Raw genomic sequence first — 21627 nt, forward strand, 5'->3', positions numbered from 1 at the left:
TAAGAAAGATGGCGGTCAATCGGACGTCTTTATGAAATTTTGTGCGCCAAATTCTTCTGTTTCATCATGGATCGTAGAAAGATCGATTGATTTGTGCTACTCTTTTACACAAGTGCACACCATAAAACTCTGTGTAAACTAGTCTGAGTCGAAATGCTGAAATTGGATGGAGCATTTGCGCCAGTTTCAACTCAAAGGTCAGTTATTTCCTTTCTTGTGTGAAGCGATTGCAAGCATTTGCAAAGCAATTGTTTGATCGTGTAAACTACAGTAGGTCTTAGAGAGTCAACTCAATTCTGTTCACGAGTAAATTAAAGTTGTCACTGTTCATATTGCACCTTTTACTAAAACATGCGAACCCAACTATAAACGATTGTGTTTTTCACTGCCGTCAATCATAATTATCCAGGGATATTTCATCAATGACATCAGCACAAGTATTCAATGGGAAGTCAGTTGATTAGTCATTGATTATTGCCCATGATCAATGAGTGATCAAAGGAACCAATAATTTTTCAGTCAGTGATTTGTCATCAACTGCATTTAATTAGTCATTGATATTTGCACTGATTACTCATACGACTAGCTCGAAAAGATCTGAAAGCTCAAATTGTACTCCCTGGGCAGGGCTGCAAATAATTTTTTTCACTTGAAAGGACATATGTCCTACTAAGACACAATCTTAATCGGACAAAACAAAATTGTGGTCGGACATATTTTTATTCATCGTTGCCGTAAAATGATTTATGATCAAAAAATTGTCCGGACATTATATCCGACCACACTTGGGATTTCGTCGGACATAACCAAATTTTGGGTCGGCCAATGTCCGATGACCGACTGTTATTTCCAGCCCTGCTGGGAGTACAAAAATGTACCTAATAGATTACTTTTCTTTCCGAAATTGGCCCGCCATCTTCCGAAGATTTCCGATGTCTTCCAAAGTTGACCCAAACACTTCCAAAAGTTTCTGAAGTTAGCCCGAACATTTCTGAAGATTTCCAAAGTTGACCCAAAGACTTTCAAATTATGTTTCAGAAGTTGATTAAGTCTTTTGGAGTTGAACCGAAGTCTTCGGAAGATTTTCCGATGTCGGCCCTAAGACTTAGGAAGGTTTCGGAAGTTTACTTTAAGTATTCTGGAGACGATCCAAGGAGTAATAAAGCTTGCTGTTCAGTGTTATTTTGTTGAGTATACTATAAATAAAAATTTGCATGACCTTCTTGTACAATTTGTGGTTAATAGGTAGTTGCCAGGCGAATGCAATTTGAGAACTTTCAAAACATCACCAGTACCTATTAATCAAGAAATGTATGAGAAGGTCAAGTGATTTCTTATACAAAGAAACAGCCACCGCAGTAAATATCACGTCATTTTGCTTCTTGTTTCACATGCATGTATTGTAATGTTCAACCTTTTTTTTAGAAATGTTAGCTGTCCGGAAAGCTTCTTTGTATGCAGAGTTAGTCTTGCCTGCGTTATAACTTCAAATATGGGTATATATGTTTTAGAAACATCATTTTTAATTACAAAAAAAAATGGTATTTAAGAATACTACATGTAGCATAAACTAGTTGGAAATTCGTAATGGATGAGTACCGAAAGTAATCAATAGGTAAACAATGAGTAATCAATGACTTCAATGACTAATGACTCATCAGAAACATTGATGAGTTATCAATGCCATCAATGAGTAACCAATCGGCCACAAAATATCTTGTCTTCAATCAGCCATCGATTATTCATTGATCATTGGCAATAATCAATGACTGGTCAGTTGATTGCTCATAGATTTCACATGTCATTGATCATCCATTGAGATATCCCTGGAATTATGGAGACAGACAACCAACCTTGAGAAACAGAAACAAACCAAATGGTTAAAAATCTACCAATCACAACCAACAGACAAGATCCAGTTTAAGTGGACTTCTCTTTCTTGAGAGGTCTGGTTATACAAGATTGACAGCAGCAAAGAAGATGACCTTTGATTGAGAAGAGTTTGTGTGTTATAAAAAGGCACAGTAAAGAGTTCACTACAGATGCAGATTTCCAAAATTTGATTGAATTAAAAATTTGGAAAAAACCCTCTGTTTCTATGTCTCTGTAACTAAGATCATAATTTGCACACCCTTTATGGAAAAGATGGAGCCTGAGCCATACAGGAAGGTTACAGTCTGCTACTATGATATTTAACAATGCATAAAGGCATAGAGTTGGAGGTTAATTCCTGTCATGAAATAGACCTTTTTAGACAAAGTTTTGTTAAAACTGTTAAGAGTATTTTTTCGTTTTGCCACAGCGCAAACACATTTTTTGTTCAAAGGATCTTTTTATGACCAGGTAGATGGGGTATCTATGGGCTCACCCCTTGCCCCTGTATTGGCTAACCTTTTCATGCCGGGGCATAATGAGAATGCATGGTTAGAGAACTACAAGGATTCAAGGATTTTGTACTATCGACGATATGTCGATGACACTTTTTGTGTGTTTGAGACAGAGCAAGACGCTGTGTCATTTTACAACTTCATCAATTCTCAACACCCGAACATACGTTTTACCATGGAGAAAGAGATAGATCATAAATTAGCATTCCTAGATGTCTTAGTTCATAACAATCCTCTTTATCTCCAGACTTCAGTTTTCCGTAAGAAAACGTTCACAGGGCTCCTTACGAACTATTTTAGTTTTACTGCATTCTCTTACAAAATTGGTCTTGTAAGAACACTGGTTGACAGGGTCTACAAAATCAACAATTCCTGGTTGGGCTTTCATGATGATATTAAGAACCTCACTCGTATCCTACGTAAAAACCTTTTCCCTGTTCACATTATAGATAAGGTTGTCAACCAATACGTAAGCCGAGCTCAAGTCCGCCCATCAGATAGCTCTCGGGTTCAACAACCCGTTTCATCTTATTATTTTAAGTTACCTTATGTAGGATCCTTTTCTGCAGAAGTTCAGAAGAGATTGCATAAACTTGTCCACCGTTATTGTACTAACATTGATATTAAGTTAGTTTTTTCGTCTTTTAAAGTGAGTAGTATGTTCAGTGTGAAGAATCCTGTTCCTCTCGATCTCGGTTCGCGCGTTGTCTACAAATTTTCTTGTGCAGGATGTAATGCCTGTTACATCGGCGAAACTAGCCGTCATCTTTCAACGCGCATTCGTGAGCATCTGAGTAGGGACAGGAACTCACACATTTACCAACATCTGTAGCAGTCTGAGGCATGCCGTAGGCTTGCATCTAAGAACTGCTTTTCTATCGTAGATTCCACACCCAATAGACTACAGCTAATTTTAAAAGAGGCTGTCCACATCCGCTGGGAAAACCCCACGCTAAATAAGAAGCTCAAACATGCTGACTTAACTCTTTCATTTTAGTATTATGTTATTTTCTTATAAATAAGTGTCGTTTAATTTAATTTAATTTATTTGCATCATTTTGTGTAATAATTGTAATTTACTTAGTTATTTTTACTGTTTAATTTCTTTGCCGTGTATTTATACTCGCGTGCATTGTTCCATGTCTCGCGCATTTAAATGCTGCACGTTAAATTTAAAATGTATCACGATTGTTGCGTATCACGCATGTTACGCCATTGCTTGTAAAAAATTCAACTTCAACTGTAAACGATCCCACAACTGAAGATGATCATTGGAATGATCGAAACATGTCTTGCAAACTAAAAGTTGTTGTACATTTTTTAAAAATAGTAGTTTGTCTGCTTTTATCCAGACCATTTGTTTCTCTCTTATCTATAGGGGTACTGGCTTCTGCAGGGCAAGCATTTCCCCTCCTGAAAGGTTTGTTACTGCTCAACTTTCAGGGGGGCTGAAGGTACTATACAAGCACCTTGGAAATAGGAAAAAAGACACTCAAAAGCAATATGGTGAGACATTAAAACTAACACTGTTATCAAGTAATATATAGTAAAAGAACTTGTTACTTGTGTAGGATAATCAACCTTCTCAGGAATTTGAATTACATTGTAAAGATGTTTTTTTATGAGTTACATTTCTTTAAATCAAAACTAGCAAAAATAGTAAAGAACAATGTTTTACCATCCTCATAAATTAAATCCTAATGAATTCCCTGAAATTGATTGCTAAGGGAGGTTCTTTTTTTAAAGAAAAAACAAAACAGTCATGGGCGAAAAAAACTTGCAAATTTTTGTTTTAGGAAATCGTACAACCTTGAGACAGTGCAATTAATTTTGTTACAGATAGGCATGGCTGAAATATGATGTTTTGAAAGTTCTTTAAATTGCACAAACCGTTAGTTGAGTTTAATAATTATTTGACTACTCTTAAAACAACACAAGTACCAATTAGTTCAATAACTTGATGAACAGAAGATGGTGCATTTTTGTATACTAGTATACTTGTGTTCAATTAAAAACTAGCAATTTTATTTCCACACTTTGAATCATGATCATGGAATGGAACGCTTTTAATTATTACTCCTCAGTTCATTTTCTGACTTCAGGCCACTCTGGATTTTCTTTGAAAATCTTTGTCAGTCTTTGGGCAGGCTTTTAGCCAGGTGGGAGCCCAGGAGTCCTATGGACAGTTAATTTTTGGAGAAAATTAAATGTGGATATTAACTTAGACTGTTCACAGTCCCCTATTTTTCCGTGAAGTCGTAGAGATCGATCGTTCAGTCCGACGGGCCACCATCTTGGTTTACGAACGCGAGCGAAAACTGGGGAGAGTGCAAAAACCCCGTGGGTGGCTGGGCAGGATGCTCTATAGCGTGGGGGTGGGAGAGCGGAAAAAAATAGGGGGACTGTAACAGCTTCACTCCGTCTCGTGTTCACAGAGTCAGTTGCTCCAGCAACGGCAATACCTGATTGGTCGAATAGACAATTGAGTTCATCAAAGCGTAGCAGAGTGTTGAGAACTCGAGTGACTGAATGTGACATTTTTCACTTATCGGCTCAAACGAAAATGGCATCGATTACAGGGTAAATTTCTGGAGAATGTTTTGATTTCGATCGTTTGTCTTCCTGTCGTATTGGAGGAGTAGTGCTAAAGCGCGAGCAGAAACAGGCCGTTGCTAGTTTACTTGACGGAAAAGATTTTATGGCGGTTCTTCCGACCGGCTTCGGAAAGAGCATGATTTATCATTGTTTTGTTCTCGCAAAGGAGATGGTTGAAAGTTCTGCTGGTTGCTCTTCAGGCCGACCTTCCTGCCTGGTTATTGTGCCGCTTCGTAGCATAATCGACGAGCAGATTCGCTCAAACGAGCTCGACCTTGCGGTGAAAGGCTTCGCCTATTCTGAAGACGTCTTTTAATATTTCTCTGCGGAGAAACAATGTTCATACGCTTTGTTCCTCTCCACGGCTGTCTTCATCGGCTGTTTCATAAATAAGAGCCGTCCTGTTGAACTCACACATTGCGAATTTTCAACGCTCACTTCACGCAAACACGGGAAGATTTTCAATTTTGTGGATACACTTCAACACCAATATGTATTTTTAAAAGATCGGCAAGAGGAATTTTGGCAACTCCAGCCCTTTGGGAAATCTTAAACAGATTTTCGGTCGAAATATTATTGTTTTTTTCCGCCGAAATCACCGACTGAAATTTTAAAATAAATGCCACAAAGACGACATGCATCTGAAATGTCGGAATTCTTTGCTGGCTTTGCCACTGACTTTTTTGGAGTCAGAGAAGGATTCTTCCCTCCCGCATTCATTCGACTTTATAACTTTCTAACTGAATGTACTTGTTTTCGTCGCGTTCGCTTGAAAATGTTTCGAAATAAATTGTACTTTATTATTTCACAACTGTACAATAACACGCACCTAAGATCACATTTCCCTGATTTGACAGGTTTTTTCACCCGGGGACGAGGTTGTTAATTGATTCAATTAGTGTAGATGACAAAAATCGGACACACCCCTTGAACACGAGACGGAGTGAAGCTGTTACAGTCTCCCTATTTTTTCCGCCCCGCCACCTCCCCCCCCCCCCACCCACGGGGTTTTTGCACTCTCCCCATTTTTTGCTCGCGTTCGTAAACCAAGATGACGGTCCGTCGGACTGAACGATCCATTTCTACGACTTCACGGAAAAATAGGGGACTGTGAACAGTCTAATATTAACTGGATACAGAGGTTTTTTTTAAGCAAATTTGGAAATCTTTAGATACATGTACCTTTGCACTCATAACTGCAAAAAAAACACTTTGCATGCTCCTCACACCCTCCTAAGGAGACAAAGTCAGGCCTTATAAAAAAATTTGGACTCCCACTTTTTAAATCCTGGCTAAAAGCCTGTCTTTGGGCCAACTTCCAAAATCTTGGAAAGACTTCGGGTCAACTTTAAAAAACTTCAAAAGTGTTTAAGTCACCTCCGAAGTAACTCACTGGAACTTTAGTCTTTATTCTGCTTCCTTGAATAGCTGTGAGAACCCTTACCTGTGGCTATGATCAAAGTACAGTACTGTTAGCCTCTGGATCAAAATGATTATAAACTTAAGGCAGAAAATACACTATTACTAGGTTATATGTACAATCCTATAGTATGAATTATAAATTTTATATTAAAAATTACAACACTGTTAGTAACACTAGTGGATTAGATTGTAACTTGAAGGTTTTTTTTGTTTTTTTACTACTAGGCTCTCAAACAGGTGCAGATGGAAAATTCCTGCCATGTTATCCAGGTACAGTATCTGCACTATTAATAATAAAAAAATGTTCATTTGCAAGTCTCAAAAATTGCAATTCGCCTACCGGTACCTCATGATCAGTATGTACAGTTGAATCCCACTGACTCAAACTTTCAAGGAAAATAAAAAAAGTTGGAGTTATCAAGGGTAAAATTAATTAGTAAGAAGGGGAATCGCAAAAGGTTCGAGCTAGCGGCAGGTTTGAGTCATTGAGAGTCGAGATTCAGCTGTAATCGATATTTTCAATATGTTACTAACACTACCGGTAAGTACCATTGTCTGTGATACAACATGTACATGACATACTTTTTTAATAGTTGAAACTCCGTGTGAGGATCTCGCCACTTTTGAGAAATTACTGACCGATTCAAAATCATCTAATAGCAGAAAGCTGCAGTTGCTCTTTTTGTTGACTGTAATTTTTTAAGACCTTTTTAATTGTATTTTTAGACACCTTTTCAATTTAAATTGTAATATTTTTTAAAGATCTTTTTAATTGTAATTTTATAATTGTAATTACCTTTTAACTAAAGTTATATTTATATAGATTTCTATTTATTCATACCACACTCAAAGTTTTGTACATACAGTACATGTATATACACTTTTTACCTTAAACCAGGGGTTTCAATAAGTTTTGGCACAAGTGGGTAGAATATAAAAACAGGCGGGTATCAATGGTAGAAATTCGTAGCTGCGGTGAAATGATCTGGTCTGATAAGATATTTGCATTACGCTTCAAGCGGGTAGTTGGCCCATCACAAGCGGGTAGATCTACCCGCTACCCGGCTATTATTGAAACCCCTGCCTTAAACGTCTTGTTTTTGTTTGTGATTTTAAACCATTTTATTTCATGAGAGTGTTTTTATTTAACGAGCTACAGCTCCTAAGCTCTTCGTGTTAAAATTAATTGTCTATGTCTATCCCTGAGCTGGTTAAAATTTAATTTCAAGGATTCTTAAAAACCTTTCTGATTTTGAGGTCACTGGACCAGCTGAAGTGATCCCCCCACCCTTAAATCAAAGTAGCATTTCTCAGCAAGTACATGTAGTGACACACTCCAAACGTACACCAGTTTACTAGAGGTCTTGAGCACGCCAATGAAAGTACTTATGATCACTTAAGTAACTATGTTGTGGTTCAATTTTACCCTTGGTACAATTTGGTATTTCCTTTGTTCTGGTGTATGGTATTATGTCATTATAATGAATAATCAATATAAACCAAAGAAAAGTTGTTGCAAAGCACTGTTGCACTGCTTGGAACCTTAACAAGTTATATTTCTGTGTCGTTTTGTTAGTTCCCTTGCTTGCTGGAAGGTACAAATTTGTTCAAGTTATTGGACAAGGCCAGTCTTCAATCCTGGTTGCTGCAGAGGTGAGAGAATAAAAACATGTTAAACTCAGTTTTTGGACATAATAAAGGTACTTCATAATGATCGACAGCCTCTTGCCTCAAAGTAAATGGTGTCACTCCAATGGCTGCCACCAGTACATTATTACCTGTCTTAATGTACATTCTGAGCCCACTTGAGACACACTACTGTCGCGTAACTATACATGTATGTACTGTTATCAGTTGTAACCAAATGAACAAGATTGTTGGCTGCAATCTTGCCATAAATTGTTATGGCAAGGTGTCGGCAGGAAATTCCAACAGGTCAAATCACAGGGCTCAGAGGAGTGAAATTTGTCCGCAGTTCAAAATTTCTATCACGAAAAACAATCTTGTAAGCGTTTCTGATCCAGCACGGTCATGCAATATCTATTTAAAGAGTGTCTGGTGAAATCGTATTCCGACAATGGTTGCCTGGTGCGAAATCATTGTTGCCCCAAGGGCGATGATTTCTTTTGGATGCCGCAGGAAGGTACGATCTGTAAAGTACATGTATCACATGACGGCACAGGATCACATACACTTACTGGTAAAAGGTCGCTTGCACAGTAGAAATTTATAAGTGTGAACAAATTTGACTCCTCTGCTCCTGCCATTTCATTAGAAGTTTTCTGACTATCAATTTGTCGGGTCAATAATTATTAGCTGCTGACCTGAGACCCCCACTTTAATATCTGGAATACTGGGATAAGGTGTTATGTTCTTGTTGGGTGCACATGCTAAAAATAAAATTATTTTTTTTATCAAAAGGATACTTTCCATCCTGATAAAAAGCCAGTTGCTGTCAAAATTATGCATCTGGATTATTCAAGACTTGGAGCTCAGGTACGTGATTTTATATACTGTATGCATGATTGATCACCAACTCACTTGCATTTAACTTTATTAACATTTTTTACATACTCCAAGCTCATCTGATCAGATGTCTGAGTGGAAGGTTCAGGTGGGAAAATAATTGGCTTGTCAGGTCATAGAGCATAGGCGGAGGACAGCAGAAGTACTTACAAAATGACGGAGAGCTTTTAATTATAATCATATTTTCCTGCCTGGTCCATGATCCCAACTCAGTCAATTACCATTAATATTATCATACAGTGCTTGATTTTGTTACAAAGTCGTGAAAATGTACATCAACTGCAAACCAGTTTTGCTTTCTGCAGGGGCATGTCAATGTCCATGGGAGTGAGGGGAGGTACTAAAAAATATTTTAAATGAGTAGGCTCTGCCCCATGGTCCAAACCCTCAGCGTGTTATATGCTGTGGTTTATATTAATTTTATCTTTGGTTCAATGATTCAGACCATGCACTTTCATGATTTTCATTTTCCTTTAAGGTCATTGCCCTGTATTGCATTGGGCATCCTTACTGCGCAGAATTTTACGCGTATTTAGCGTGCACATCAACAAAATGGCGGCTTTTTTCTATGCGGCTTAGTCCGCGAGAGAAGTAAATTGTCACTTTCTCCTAAACGAGCCTGGTGACCTATCAATTTTTTCTGATATTTTGGGTGTAGCGATCAAATTCTTTCTGTAAAATGAAAACAGATCAATTCTGTATGTGTTTGAAAAATAAATTATCGCTAAAAAAGTGTACTTTGCCAGTACTTGCAGAGGAATTATAAAGGAATTATATGGAATATACATGGTCTTTCTGCTCCTAAACGAATCTGGTGATCCCCCTTTTTTATTTCAAAATTTAAGTTCTCTTGAAATAATAAACCAGTAGGCGAAGTTTGGTTAAAAATCTATTTTCAGTTTTATTTCGGGGCAATGACCTTAATTGTTTCAGATTATCAATAATAATTTTTTAATAATGAATTTGAGATCCAACAATAGAAACTGGTACCCCCTTCATGTACATTTGTACATGTACCTAGTAGGATACTGCGTCTCTTTCCTAAAAAAATTCACTTGAAAATATAGTTTTTATTTTTAGTTCTTGTGTACTACTTTCACAGCAGCAAAATTTTCCAGGTAATTCCATACTGTGGTGGCCTAATGGTTAGCGCGCTCAACTCCGAGTCGAACGGCCCGGGTTAGAGGCCTGGCCGGGGCGCTGGGTTGTGTTCTTGGGCAAGACACTTTACTCTCGCAGTGCCTCTCTCCACCCAGGTGTATAAATGGGTACCGGCGAATTTACTGCTGGGGGGGTAACCCTGCGATGGACTAGCATCCCATCCAGGGGGGAGTAGCAATACTCTCAGTCGCTTAATGCTACGGAAACCGGGATAAGCTCCGGCTGTATGCGCCACTTGGCTCGGACACAGACTTTACCTACCTTATATCATGTGATGCGTGGTTAATTCCTAGGTGACAATGGGTTAACTGCTCACTTTCCATTTCTTTTCCTGCAGGAGGCAGACTGCATTCAACAGCTGAACAAGGCAGATATTCTTCATGTTTCCAGAACTGTGCAGTTGTTTGTAAGTCGTGCAGTGTAGATCATTATTCATTTCAAAACTTCTTGAAAGAACTGTGAAGTCATGAGACTTAGTCTAAGTTAGAGAAGAAAAAAATGAGCTCAGCGTGGCCACAACCACCTACTCTTCCAGTTGCTGAAGCCTACCTCAAAACATTTTGAAATCCCTGTGTGACAGATTTTTTGTATGTTCAGTGTACATTAAGAAGCTGGATGCATAAATGTTATTTTACTATTGGGCGATTCCAGAAAATATCCGTACCATACCACGGACGGCTTCCATATTTTAGCCCCCCTTGCCTTCGGAAATTCCAAAATGCGTTATCCCCCCATGCCCTCGGAATTCCATAATCATTAACCCCCCCTCCCGTTCAGATTTTTCATTTTTTAGTCAAGCTCTTTAGAATACCCGTCAGGGTTCGCAAATACGCTCAATGTGGCGTATTTTACATCAAATTATTTCAAATGACTCGATCTGTACGGAATCCGGTCGTTTCGCCTACAAGTTGTTTCGCCTACAGGTCGATTCGCCTACAGTGAAGTCGATTCGCCTACACAACCTGAGTTGTTTCGCCTACACTGAAGTCGATTCGCCTACATCAAAGCTTGCTATGTTCTGAAAGATAGAAGAGAGGAATACCTAAATAAAGTTCAATATTTATAAAGTTTACCTTAACTTGATGGTACGTGTGTGTTATTTTCGCCGAAGCAAACAAGTAAAGAGCGAGCAGACTAAGTTCTAATTTGTCACACACCATAATTTTACTTTATTTTGTCACACACGTTATTGCCAATTGACTTTGATATCGATGTAAAGTAAGTTGTTTAACCATGCAGTTGAACAGTTATCGAGAACGAGAACCAAAGAAATGTGTTTTCTTTCACCTTATATCAACCTTGTTTAGTGGAGAAATTTTGAAGGAAATCGAACTTTTCCTTAGACGGACTGTCACTTCAAATTCGAAAAAAAAAAAAACGTGTAGGCGAATCGACTTCAGTGTAGGCGAAACAGCTCAGGTCGTGTAGGCGAATCGACTTCACTGTAGGCGAATCAACCTGTAGGCGAAACAACTTGTAGGCGAAACGACTGACATTCATCTGTACATAGAGACAGTCATTACGACTCAAGAGATTCTGGGGTGAAAATGTAAAAAAAATAAGATTTTTCTCCTTACCCTTGTTCAACAGATACAACCTACATTAATTTTACATTGCCCCAAACTGGTGCAGAACATTAAAATAAGAATATCGTGTGATGCACGTGTGTAAACTCGGAAGATAATACGATCGAGTGCACTGACATATCCGCCATCTTGGATTTGAGCCTTCACGGTCAGCAGTCGCTCCCAACCGACGTGCTTCAAAATGGCGTCTCGAAGCGTAGCAAAAGAGTTTCCTACTCCACTGAATGGACTAAATATTTGTGGATCCGCTTTGACAAGAAAGCAAAGAGCGAATGAAGAAGTTCATCAATGTTAAGGCATCTGAAGATTGATGTAGAACCCACATTTTAGCGATTTTCTTTTGTAAATGAACGCAAACACGTGCCTGATCGATCGATACTTGTCTTGTATCCTGCTTCCGCGACGCGGTCGTCAGTTCGTGCTTTATTTGCGACTTGGTAGTCCACAAAAAAAGCATTTTTAAGGAACACACTCTTGTTTTCTCCTCTGGAAATCCGAGACCTGGAACTCCCCCATGCCTTTGGAATATCCAATCGTAAGTATCCCCCCATGCCTTCGGAATTCCAGTTCAATGAACCCCCCCTTTCCCTCGGATTTCCAAAAAGCCGTCCGTGGTATGGTACGGATATTTTCTGGAATCGCCCATTTATAAGTTGTAACTGACTTAACTGTGTTTGGATTTTCAGAATATTTTCAGTTTTGAGAGTCACTATTGTTTGGTATTTGAGCTGTTGCGTCCCAGACCTCTCCATCAATACTTTCAGGTAACTTACCATTGCTAAACAGTGATATTAAAAGTTATTATTAATACTGTACAATAAATCAATTATGACATAGCTAGTAAATCTGCACAGTCAACCTTATTTTTAGATGTACATGTACAGTATAAGCATGAATAATATGAAGTCTGCATTTGAACTTGCCGGCCTATCAGGCTGGACCTTAAAAGGACAATTAGTTATTTTAAAATGTCTTTGTTTTGACTTTTGTTATCTAACAGTAACCTGGCTAAAATGTTGTTTTTTGTTTCAATAATTCAATAAGAAAACAGCCATGAATTGGTAATGTTACATTGCATTGGTTGCATTGCATAAGTCATTTTCAGCTCACTTTCCAACTGTGAAGTGTTTAGCAGTGAGTGACATGAGCTTTTAAATTTGTGTTTGCAGAAATGCCAGTTTGATAACGAGGTAAGGAAATTCAACATTTTTAAAGTTAGCCAGGTTTTAAAAATACTCAGGACTGATTTTACTAACATCAAAATTTAAATTCTTTTGTTTTGATTCATGAAATGAATGGGTAGTTTGTTGGCTAGGAGAATTACTTTATTAAACAATCAAGCTTAAAGTTTGCCAAACTATCCCCTCCCTGCTTTCTTGCGGCATTCACAGTACCACCCTTTTCCCTTGGACACTTGACCTGTTACCCTCCACTTCTGGTTGACCAAGCAGAAGAATAGGGTGAACTTCCCCCTCCCCCACCAAAAAAGGAGAAAATAAAAAATGTCCCAAGTGCATATCAACCCGGTTTACCCCATGCCTAGCCAATTGCAAGCTGATTTACCAACTGCCCCAGCTAATACATCAAACTTTTCCACTGACTCTTGGTTATGATACATACATTCAAGTTATATTACCAGATGTCATTGCCACACAGTATAACAAAATCAGTATCTTTATACCGGGTTTTGGTACAACTGAAGAAAATTTCATAATTTGTGCATGTACTAAGCTCTGCCAAAAACTGTTGATTCAGCTGGTTTTGTTTTACCAACAGGAGGCAAAGTTGAAAGTGATCAGAAAAATAACTTTACAAGTAAGTGCTCCTAAGTAACATTGAGCCTTTTTTTAAATTTCAAAACTGTTAAGTAATTAACAATTTATAGCTTTACATTTTGGACTACCTGTTTGTGGCAGATAAACATGTTGAGTAAAAAGACTTGCTTCACTCTACCCCCCTCCTTTTATTTTGGGACTATCGCCAACCTCCCACCCCCCTCCACCCTCCACCACCTGCCTTCTTGGCACTCCTGATCCCCTACTACATGCACATAAGTTTGAACTTTAAATCTGTCTTTATATACCTTTACAACATAGCTAGCAGTGCCGCGCAATCAGATTCTCCCCAATCAGTATATGTAAGCATGCACAAAATCCAATAGTACATGCTGATAGCGAGCATGGCCTGAGCAAATCACTTTGCCAGAATCTTTTCTCTTACACGAGTTTTTGGTGAGGGTTTAAATCCACTGGCAATGTTTTTAGCTGTACACTAATATTGAGTTATGTTACACTTGGGAAGTTTGAAGAGCACTCATTAAAAGGGACATGGTCAGCGTTCTTACCGCGCTGACCTGGACACTAGTTTTCACGTTTTGAAAAAAGACCACTGTGGACTTTTTTCAAAACAAGCCATCAGTAATCTCTTTCAATCTTCTCAGTGTTTCACTAAATGGGAAAATTTAGAAGAAAAAAAAAAACACTGAGAAGATTGAAGCAGATTTCTGAAGGTTCTCTACGCGTATTTTGATTTCGGGTTAAGGTGGACTTTTTTCAAAACGTGAACGCTGACCATGTCCCTTTAAGAAGCTAAAGTTGCTGTGGGCCATCCTCTTGAGCAATTCTTACGCTTCTTTTGTGCTCTCCAAACTTCCCGCATGCACCAAAACTCAATAGTACACGCTTGTAAGCATGAACCAATTGTTAAATATAAATTGAAATTTAATAAACAATCAAGTTTGTGCAGTTATATCTCCATGAAGTGATCTTGAAAGTGATCTCCATTAAGTGATCTTACAATTTTTAATACTGTTTGCTTCAGCTTTTACAAGCCCTTGGATTTCTAAAAAGGTAATTGAAACTAATGCACTTGTAAAATTCAGTGGAAAAAGAGTGACTATCACAAATTAGCATTCAAGATAAAAGACCAGTAAGCTGTCAAACAAACAAAAGAATACTGCTTGCAATTTTTTCCCCTCAGTGAAATTCAGCTGTTGTCAGTTAACTTTAGACAACTGGCTCTACGCTGATGAATAATTATAATAAGAGCGCTTTTCTCGTTTAAAAGCCGCCCCAAATGCCTGATTCCCTCTATAGCGCACGCCTGGAGGGAAACACGTTAGTTGTATTCATCAAACAATGTGCGAGACTCAGCAACGTGTATTTTTGCGGAGTCTCGTGCATGGTTTGATGAATAAAACTACCGTGATTCCCTGCAGGCGCACGCTATAGAGGGAATCAGGCATTATACTGCTTATGAGAGCAAGGAGGGCTGCCCTTGAATAAGTGCTGCATTCATTCATTGCTACACTGAATTGTTTGAGGAGTCAATTAACTAGAAAAACAAGTACAGTACAACATTACTAATGTACAAACCAGCCTCGGAAGTATATTCCTGGATTAACATGCTTTTCAGTTGGAAGTGTAATTATTATATTAATTTCATTGCTCTCTGTTCTGACATTCTCATTAACAACAGGTATAATTTTAAAGAGCCCTGCTCTCTAAATAAGCACAACAGCCAAAATGTAAAACATTTTAAGAGTGCAGCTTGGTGCTTAATTGATTAAATACAGTACTTCTCAGTTATTTTCATGTTATTATTCTTGCGTTATTGCCTAATAATACTTAAAATTGTAGATCACTGAGTGCTTTTCTTGCTATTACACACTGTACTTAAATATTTATTATAATAAGTTTGCATGTTTAACTTTGCAGTCTTATTTCCTATTTACAGAGAGAATGTTATCCATGCTGACTTGAAACCAGAGAATATTCTTTTTGAGGAAGGTATACATGTAACTGTTTAAACTTCAAAGCTTGAAAATTACATATTGACAGTAAACAAACAAGGAACAAATTATGTTAATATGTATATGTACAAAATAATTAATGTACACCAATAGGCCTTTTGCCGATCCAGTCACATGTAACAAAAATCAGCTGTGCTGGGATGCACACGGTTTCATGTAAGCATAAACCCGCATTTGATTTACCATCTGACAGCGAACTGCATGTAGTAATCAAGAAATTGTAACAATAAAATTTACTCATTGACAAGGGACGTATACAAAACATGGACCCGGGTCCATGGACCACCCCTGTGGACCCGGTCCATGGACCACCTTGTGGACCCGGTCCATGGACCACCCCTGTGGACCACCCCCTAATTTTCGAAAGAAAATCAAAGTGTAGAATGGGGACAGGGTATAAATTGACGGCAGGTACTAAAACACAAAACAACGAAAGGAAACCACCAAAAAGAAACGACCGAAACAAGCCAGACCACCGAAACGATCAAAACGAAACCACCGAAACAACCGAAACGGCCGAAAGAGTGGCATGGACAACAAGACAAGATCACCAAAACAAGCAAATCCTTTACCATTATTGAAAGCTAACCGTAAACAGGCTAACCAGAGTGTTAGTTAGGCTGACCGGAGTGCTATTCAGGCTATAAACCAGAGAGCACCTTCCATGCCTTCCACTCCGGTCGGCCACTCCAGTTAGCCTAAATAGCACTCCAGTCAGCCTCAATAGCACTTTGGTTAGCCTGAATAACGCTCAGGTTAGCCTGTTTACGGTTAGCTCTCGCTAATGGTAATGGGTTTTAGTGATTTTGTTTCGTTTCGCTTGTTTCAACCCTTTCCGGCGTTTGGTTTTGGTCGTTTTGGTGGTTTCGCTAATTTTGTTTCCGTCGTTTCGGTGGTTTCATTTCGTTGTTTTGTGTTTTAGTACCTGCCGTCAATTTATACCCTGTCCCCATATTTCTACACTTTGATTTTCTTTCGAAAATTAGGGGTGGTCCACCGGGGTGGTCCATGGACCGGGTCCACAAGGTGGTCCATGGACCGGGTCCACGGGGGTGGTCCATGGACCCGGGTCCATGTTTTGTATACGTCCCATTGACAAGTTATAAAATAATATTAAAATAATTATATTTTTGGCTTTTTAAGGTGAAGAAATCAAGATCAAAGTTGTTGACTTTGGGAATGCAATACACTGGGTTCACAGAGAGGTATAAATTATAGTTTTAGGAAAAAGTGAAGTCTGCGCAGAGTGAAGTGGCCCATACCACCAAAGCTTATCCCAGTTTCCGTAGCATTAATTGACTAGGAGTTAATTTCTAATTCCCCCTGGTTGGGATGTCACCAGCATTAAATTTGCTACCGGTAGTACCCAGTTATACACATAGGTGAAGAGAGGCACTATGTCGAGTTTTAAAAGTGCCTTGCCTAAGAACACAACACGATGATCACAACCAGAGCTTCAATCCAGATCGCTCAATCCAGAGGCCAGTGTACTAACCATTAAACCACTGTGCCTCCCACAAATTAATTTTTAATTATTGGTTCCGGCATTAACAACTTATTATGAAATTATTTTTTTTGCTTTAACAAACTGCCAAGGAAGATATTGGTAAACTTTGGCTCATTGAGTAAAAGTTAATAATTGATAAAATATCGATAAACTTTTGGCTGATTGTGCATTGAAACATGGCAAACACTGTGAGCTTATTGGTCAAAAATGATGTCACACATGAGTGGATATCATTTTATCCACACGTGTGGTACCATTTTTATTGATTTGCTACCACTCGCTATACCACCACAGTTTATATAATAAATGACTGTATTTTTATTTTTGTCATGCGCTTTTTACATGAGCCTCTGGCTCGGATAGAGAGGGCAACCTCATCCTGTGGCATGACATTAATAAATTGATTGTAGAATGATTGATTGATTGATTTTCTCAATTTACAGGTTTCCTTGTATTATGATGAGTTTGAACTGCAAACTTTACTCTACAGAGCTCCAGAGGTGAACAACTTTGATTAGGGATATGTATGTTGGGTGGATAAAATGTAATGTGTACAGAAAACAGTAAAAAAAAGTCTTCTGTTATTACAGACTGTAACTTAATTCCCTACAGGTGATGTTTGGTGTTCCTTTTGGTCCTGAAATTGACATGTGGTCTTTAGGGTGTATCTTGGCAGAGGTTAGTTTTCATTACTTTTTTTAACTTATGTTTTTCATTTACTGTCACACCCTCAGAGACCCAGGGGCAGTAAGTGGGGCGAAACGAGGAATAAATGGGGCAGAATCGTTTTTCGTCGCTACGATTTCTGCCCGGTTTATTCCTTGTTTCGCCCCACTAACTGCCCCTGGGTCTCCGAGGATGTCACTGTCAGTAAGTGCATACATGTATTAGTAAGCTTTATCATTAAGTAAGTATTAAGGTAAAGTCTGCATTGAGCCAAGTGCCCAATTCCACAAGAGCCTATTCCAGTTCTTGTAGAATTAAGCGACTATGGATGGGATACTAGTCCATCGCAGGGTTATCCTCCAGCATTTACAATGTAATTCACTGGTACCCATCATACACTTGAGAGGCAGGCACTATGAGAGGGAAGTGTCTTGCCCAAGAACAAAACGCAATGACCCCAGCCTCGGCTCGAGCCCAGACTGCTTGATCTAGAGTCCAGTGCACCACCACAGCTCCCACTTTTTAATTATGTTACTGAAAATTATTGTGCATGGTATGATTAGATAACAACTTTCAATATTCCTTTAACTCAATATTAATTTACAGACTTCTCTCGTCTTGCCTGCTCTGTTCTGTAGAGACCACAGAAGCTAAGGCTGAACTTGAAATGAATGCACAGTTTTCCTAATGTTACTTTTAATTATTATTATTAAATACTCGGCAACAGATTGTTTTCCTGTTAACATCCATAAAATAGTATCCTTTTACTCTAAGTTCTGTGTTAAGTTGTTCAAGTTCACAAGATTGTGAAATCAATGTAGTAGACATTGTCAACATTATAAATATTGTTAATGACAATTTGAAGTTTTAATGTTACAAATGTAGCTTTTAATGTTGATTAAAAATTTAATGTTGATCTTGTTCTTCAGCTGTACATTGGCAAACCTTTATTTCTTGGAAGAAATAAAAATGAAATAATGCAAGAGGTATGTGATGATAGGTATTTTCTTGGTGCTGTTTTCCAAACAACTAGTAAAGAAATCAAAAGTTTGAAGACAATTAAATTTTACCAACAACAAAATACAGTTTCCAGTGAAGCCATTGCAGTATTTACTTTAATAAGCCCCCCACCCCCGAATAACTGCCGCCCTCCAATAAGCGCTGCATTTGTTACAAAAAAGTTAATAAGCACTGCCCCCAAATAAACTGCGGCGCTTATTCAAGGAATTTCATTTAACTAAAAACGGCATGACAAAGCAACTCTTAAACAAACTTGAACTTTTTTTGTTTCATCAAGAGCAATATTTTGCAGTTCCAAGTGATTGTTTTACCGTTTGCCCATTAATTTTTCTATTCAACATTCTTACAATACATAGTTCTGTAAATGTTGTGAACGCGGCAAACTTTGCGTGGAAAGCTAGCGCCACTTCTGTCTCAGCAAGAGACGAATACTGACAATCAAAAGATGCTATTTTAAATTACTGTAAAAGATAAGATTCTTTGTTGCGTCCAAATTTTAAATAAGCACCCTCCTCAAATAAGCGCCGCCCTCTAATAAGCGCTGCACTTGAGGCGCGAAAAATTTAATAAGCGCCGCGGTGCTTATTCGAGTAAATATGGTAATGTTTTCCCATCTTACCAAGTAATTAATGCTGTTGTTGTAATAATTAAATCAGTTGCGATTTGCATAAGGAATACAACCAGACCAAGACAGTTTCAATTCATTTTCAAATTCTATCCTGACTTCTTTAATGGCAGGTGACCTCAGTCTTTGGTCCGATACCTAGGAATCCATTCCAGTCTGGCAAGTTCTTTCAAGATTTGTCAGAGTTTGTTGGTCACAGTCCAGGTACATTTCAGTTAGTGTACAATGTTTAGGCTAAGGTTAGGTGTAAGTCTTTATAAAACCTTGTTAGGCCAGTGTTTGACTCCAGTGACCATAACATGAAGTGCCTACGTTAGGAATACTACCCCCACCTCCAAAAGATCGAAAATCAAAGATCAAAAATCGCAGTCATAAGCTCAATAGAGTTGATGTCCAAAGAATCAGAACATTTCCATTTTCTTCTGATTTCTAATGATCCAGTGAAAACTAGATCGACAGGGCCGCAAGCAAAAGTGAAAGAACAAACCAGTCATAATGCTAGTTCTCGGGCCCTCCCAATACTTCCTCTTCTGCTTGCTACTCCGACAACCTAGTTTTCAGTGAATCATAATAAGCGATGCCCACAGTCATAAGCGGAATTCAAACTCTGCTTACCATCCTATCTATTTGATTTTCACTAGATCGTAACATGCTGCGCTTCTGATTACGACTCCACCCCCGTCGCTGTGAAAACTGGTTTAAATCAGTCTTAGTTCCCCCAATTTAACCATCCATGTTTCATAACTTAAAGGATAATGAAGTGGTTTATTTATTTGCTTTTAGAAATCAATCAGCTTGTTCTTGTGGCTAACCTGATGAAAAAACTTCACAATTCAAGGAATTATGCCTTTGCAAGTTTCTTGGTTGGTTTGCTGCAGTACAACCCGAGTAAGTTTATTAGTTTTAATGAATATGCTATCTCCCCTGCAAGGGCTCAAAACAAGTGTAAAAAATTCTCGACAAATGTACTACCAAAGATCAAGCTGACCAAGAACAACACTCGAAAGACTGTCTATGCCTGATTTGGTAATGTGAGGGGTTAAGGAATGTGAGCACTATCAATCATATAACCACCTTTAAAGGGGAAGTCCATTCCAAAATGTTTTTTTCTTCAAGCCAACGAAAAGGTTATACAAAGATATGTTACTCACCAATAATTCAGCTTCTAAAGAGCATTCAAACTCTATAAAATCCTTTAGTCCAAAAATTGAGAACTGGCCGCCGCCATCTTGGAGTAACTTTGCAGCCTGCTACGTATACTGCTTCCATCCCTGTACCAATATTGCCACCACTAGCACCACCAGTACTACCACAACCATGGTGTGTATTCAGAATATTCCGGTACCATTTATAATGTATGTGTTGCAGGTAAACGACTTACACCTTCTCAAGCTGCTATGCATCCATTTTTGGCTCCTGATTTTCCATATGCTTATTTGTTGCCACAGGAAGGAGATAAAATCTCAGGTTTGCTTTTGTTATTATGATCCAAGAAACAATAGGAAAATGATTTCTTGGTGTATTAAAATAAAGCACCCTGGTTCAACAGGTTTCGTAATGGTTATGGAAAACCCAGATAGTCATGGAATTTTAGAATTTCAATTCCAGGCCAAGGAAGCCATGGAATTTTAAGTGTGGCCATTTAAAGTCATCGAAAATGGCGTTGATTGTGTACACCAATTTGAAGAAACGTTGACCCTGTGAAAAGCATAAGCCATGACCGATAAGACCAGTTGGGATACTGGGTAGACAGCATTGGTAAGTTTAGTAATGTTCCATTTATTTACAATCAAGATATTTTCCGTCTTTAAGAGCTTTTTACAATAATAATAGCACTTTTAAAAGAGTGCTATAATGCAACTTGTCTTATTATTATGTTCATTCTGTCGCAGACAACAATTACTTTTTTTCCGATTTCCTAGTAAACATTTGGGTTGCATCGTTTGTGGTTTATGCTTTTCATGGGTCAACGTTTCTTCAATCAGGTGTATACATCATGCATTGTACATTTTCAAAATAAACTTAAATCCAAAACCAAGATTTAAAAAAAATCCAAGATTGCTTTTGCTATTGAAAAGATTTTTGCCATAGTTTTCCCAAAATTAGTTTTACAACTATGCCAGTAATGTAGCAGCTCTCATAAGCTTGTAATTCTACTGGTCCTCTAGTGTAGCAGTTGCTGTTGTTTAGGAGCTAGGAACATTGTTCTATTGTTCCCTCGAAGGCTAGCGAGCCATTCCCGTGAGACCTTGCAAGAGAAGCTAACCGACCAGACAGTTTCGCCTTTTTGACAACTTGATCCAAACTTTAAATGCAGTCAA

General features: G+C 38.3%; 1 protein-coding gene across 1 annotated transcript in view; it reads left to right on the plus strand.

Annotated features, from left to right (window-relative positions):
• LOC144629610 (uncharacterized) overlaps positions 1 to 21627 on the plus strand; it is a 214315-nt gene continuing 192688 nt past the window's right edge. The window contains exons 1-18 of the mRNA XM_078487848.1: positions 1 to 197; positions 3766 to 3893; positions 6630 to 6674; positions 7981 to 8057; positions 8826 to 8900; positions 10429 to 10497; positions 12364 to 12441; positions 12847 to 12867; positions 13454 to 13492; positions 14498 to 14526; positions 15092 to 15099; positions 15394 to 15465; positions 16632 to 16693; positions 17439 to 17495; positions 17608 to 17673; positions 18591 to 18647; positions 19420 to 19510; positions 20090 to 20194. Of these exons, the coding sequence (XP_078343974.1) occupies positions 154 to 197; positions 3766 to 3893; positions 6630 to 6674; positions 7981 to 8057; positions 8826 to 8900; positions 10429 to 10497; positions 12364 to 12441; positions 12847 to 12867; positions 13454 to 13492; positions 14498 to 14526; positions 15092 to 15099; positions 15394 to 15465; positions 16632 to 16693; positions 17439 to 17495; positions 17608 to 17673; positions 18591 to 18647; positions 19420 to 19510; positions 20090 to 20194 (1123 nt within the window). The 5' untranslated portion in view covers positions 1 to 153. The remainder of the gene's footprint in view (positions 198 to 3765; positions 3894 to 6629; positions 6675 to 7980; positions 8058 to 8825; positions 8901 to 10428; positions 10498 to 12363; positions 12442 to 12846; positions 12868 to 13453; positions 13493 to 14497; positions 14527 to 15091; positions 15100 to 15393; positions 15466 to 16631; positions 16694 to 17438; positions 17496 to 17607; positions 17674 to 18590; positions 18648 to 19419; positions 19511 to 20089; positions 20195 to 21627) is intronic.

Source organism: Oculina patagonica, chromosome 11 (assembly GCF_052425735.1).
Source record: "Oculina patagonica isolate OP01 chromosome 11, crgOcupat, whole genome shotgun sequence".
NCBI classification, from domain to species: domain Eukaryota; kingdom Metazoa; phylum Cnidaria; class Anthozoa; order Scleractinia; family Oculinidae; genus Oculina; species Oculina patagonica.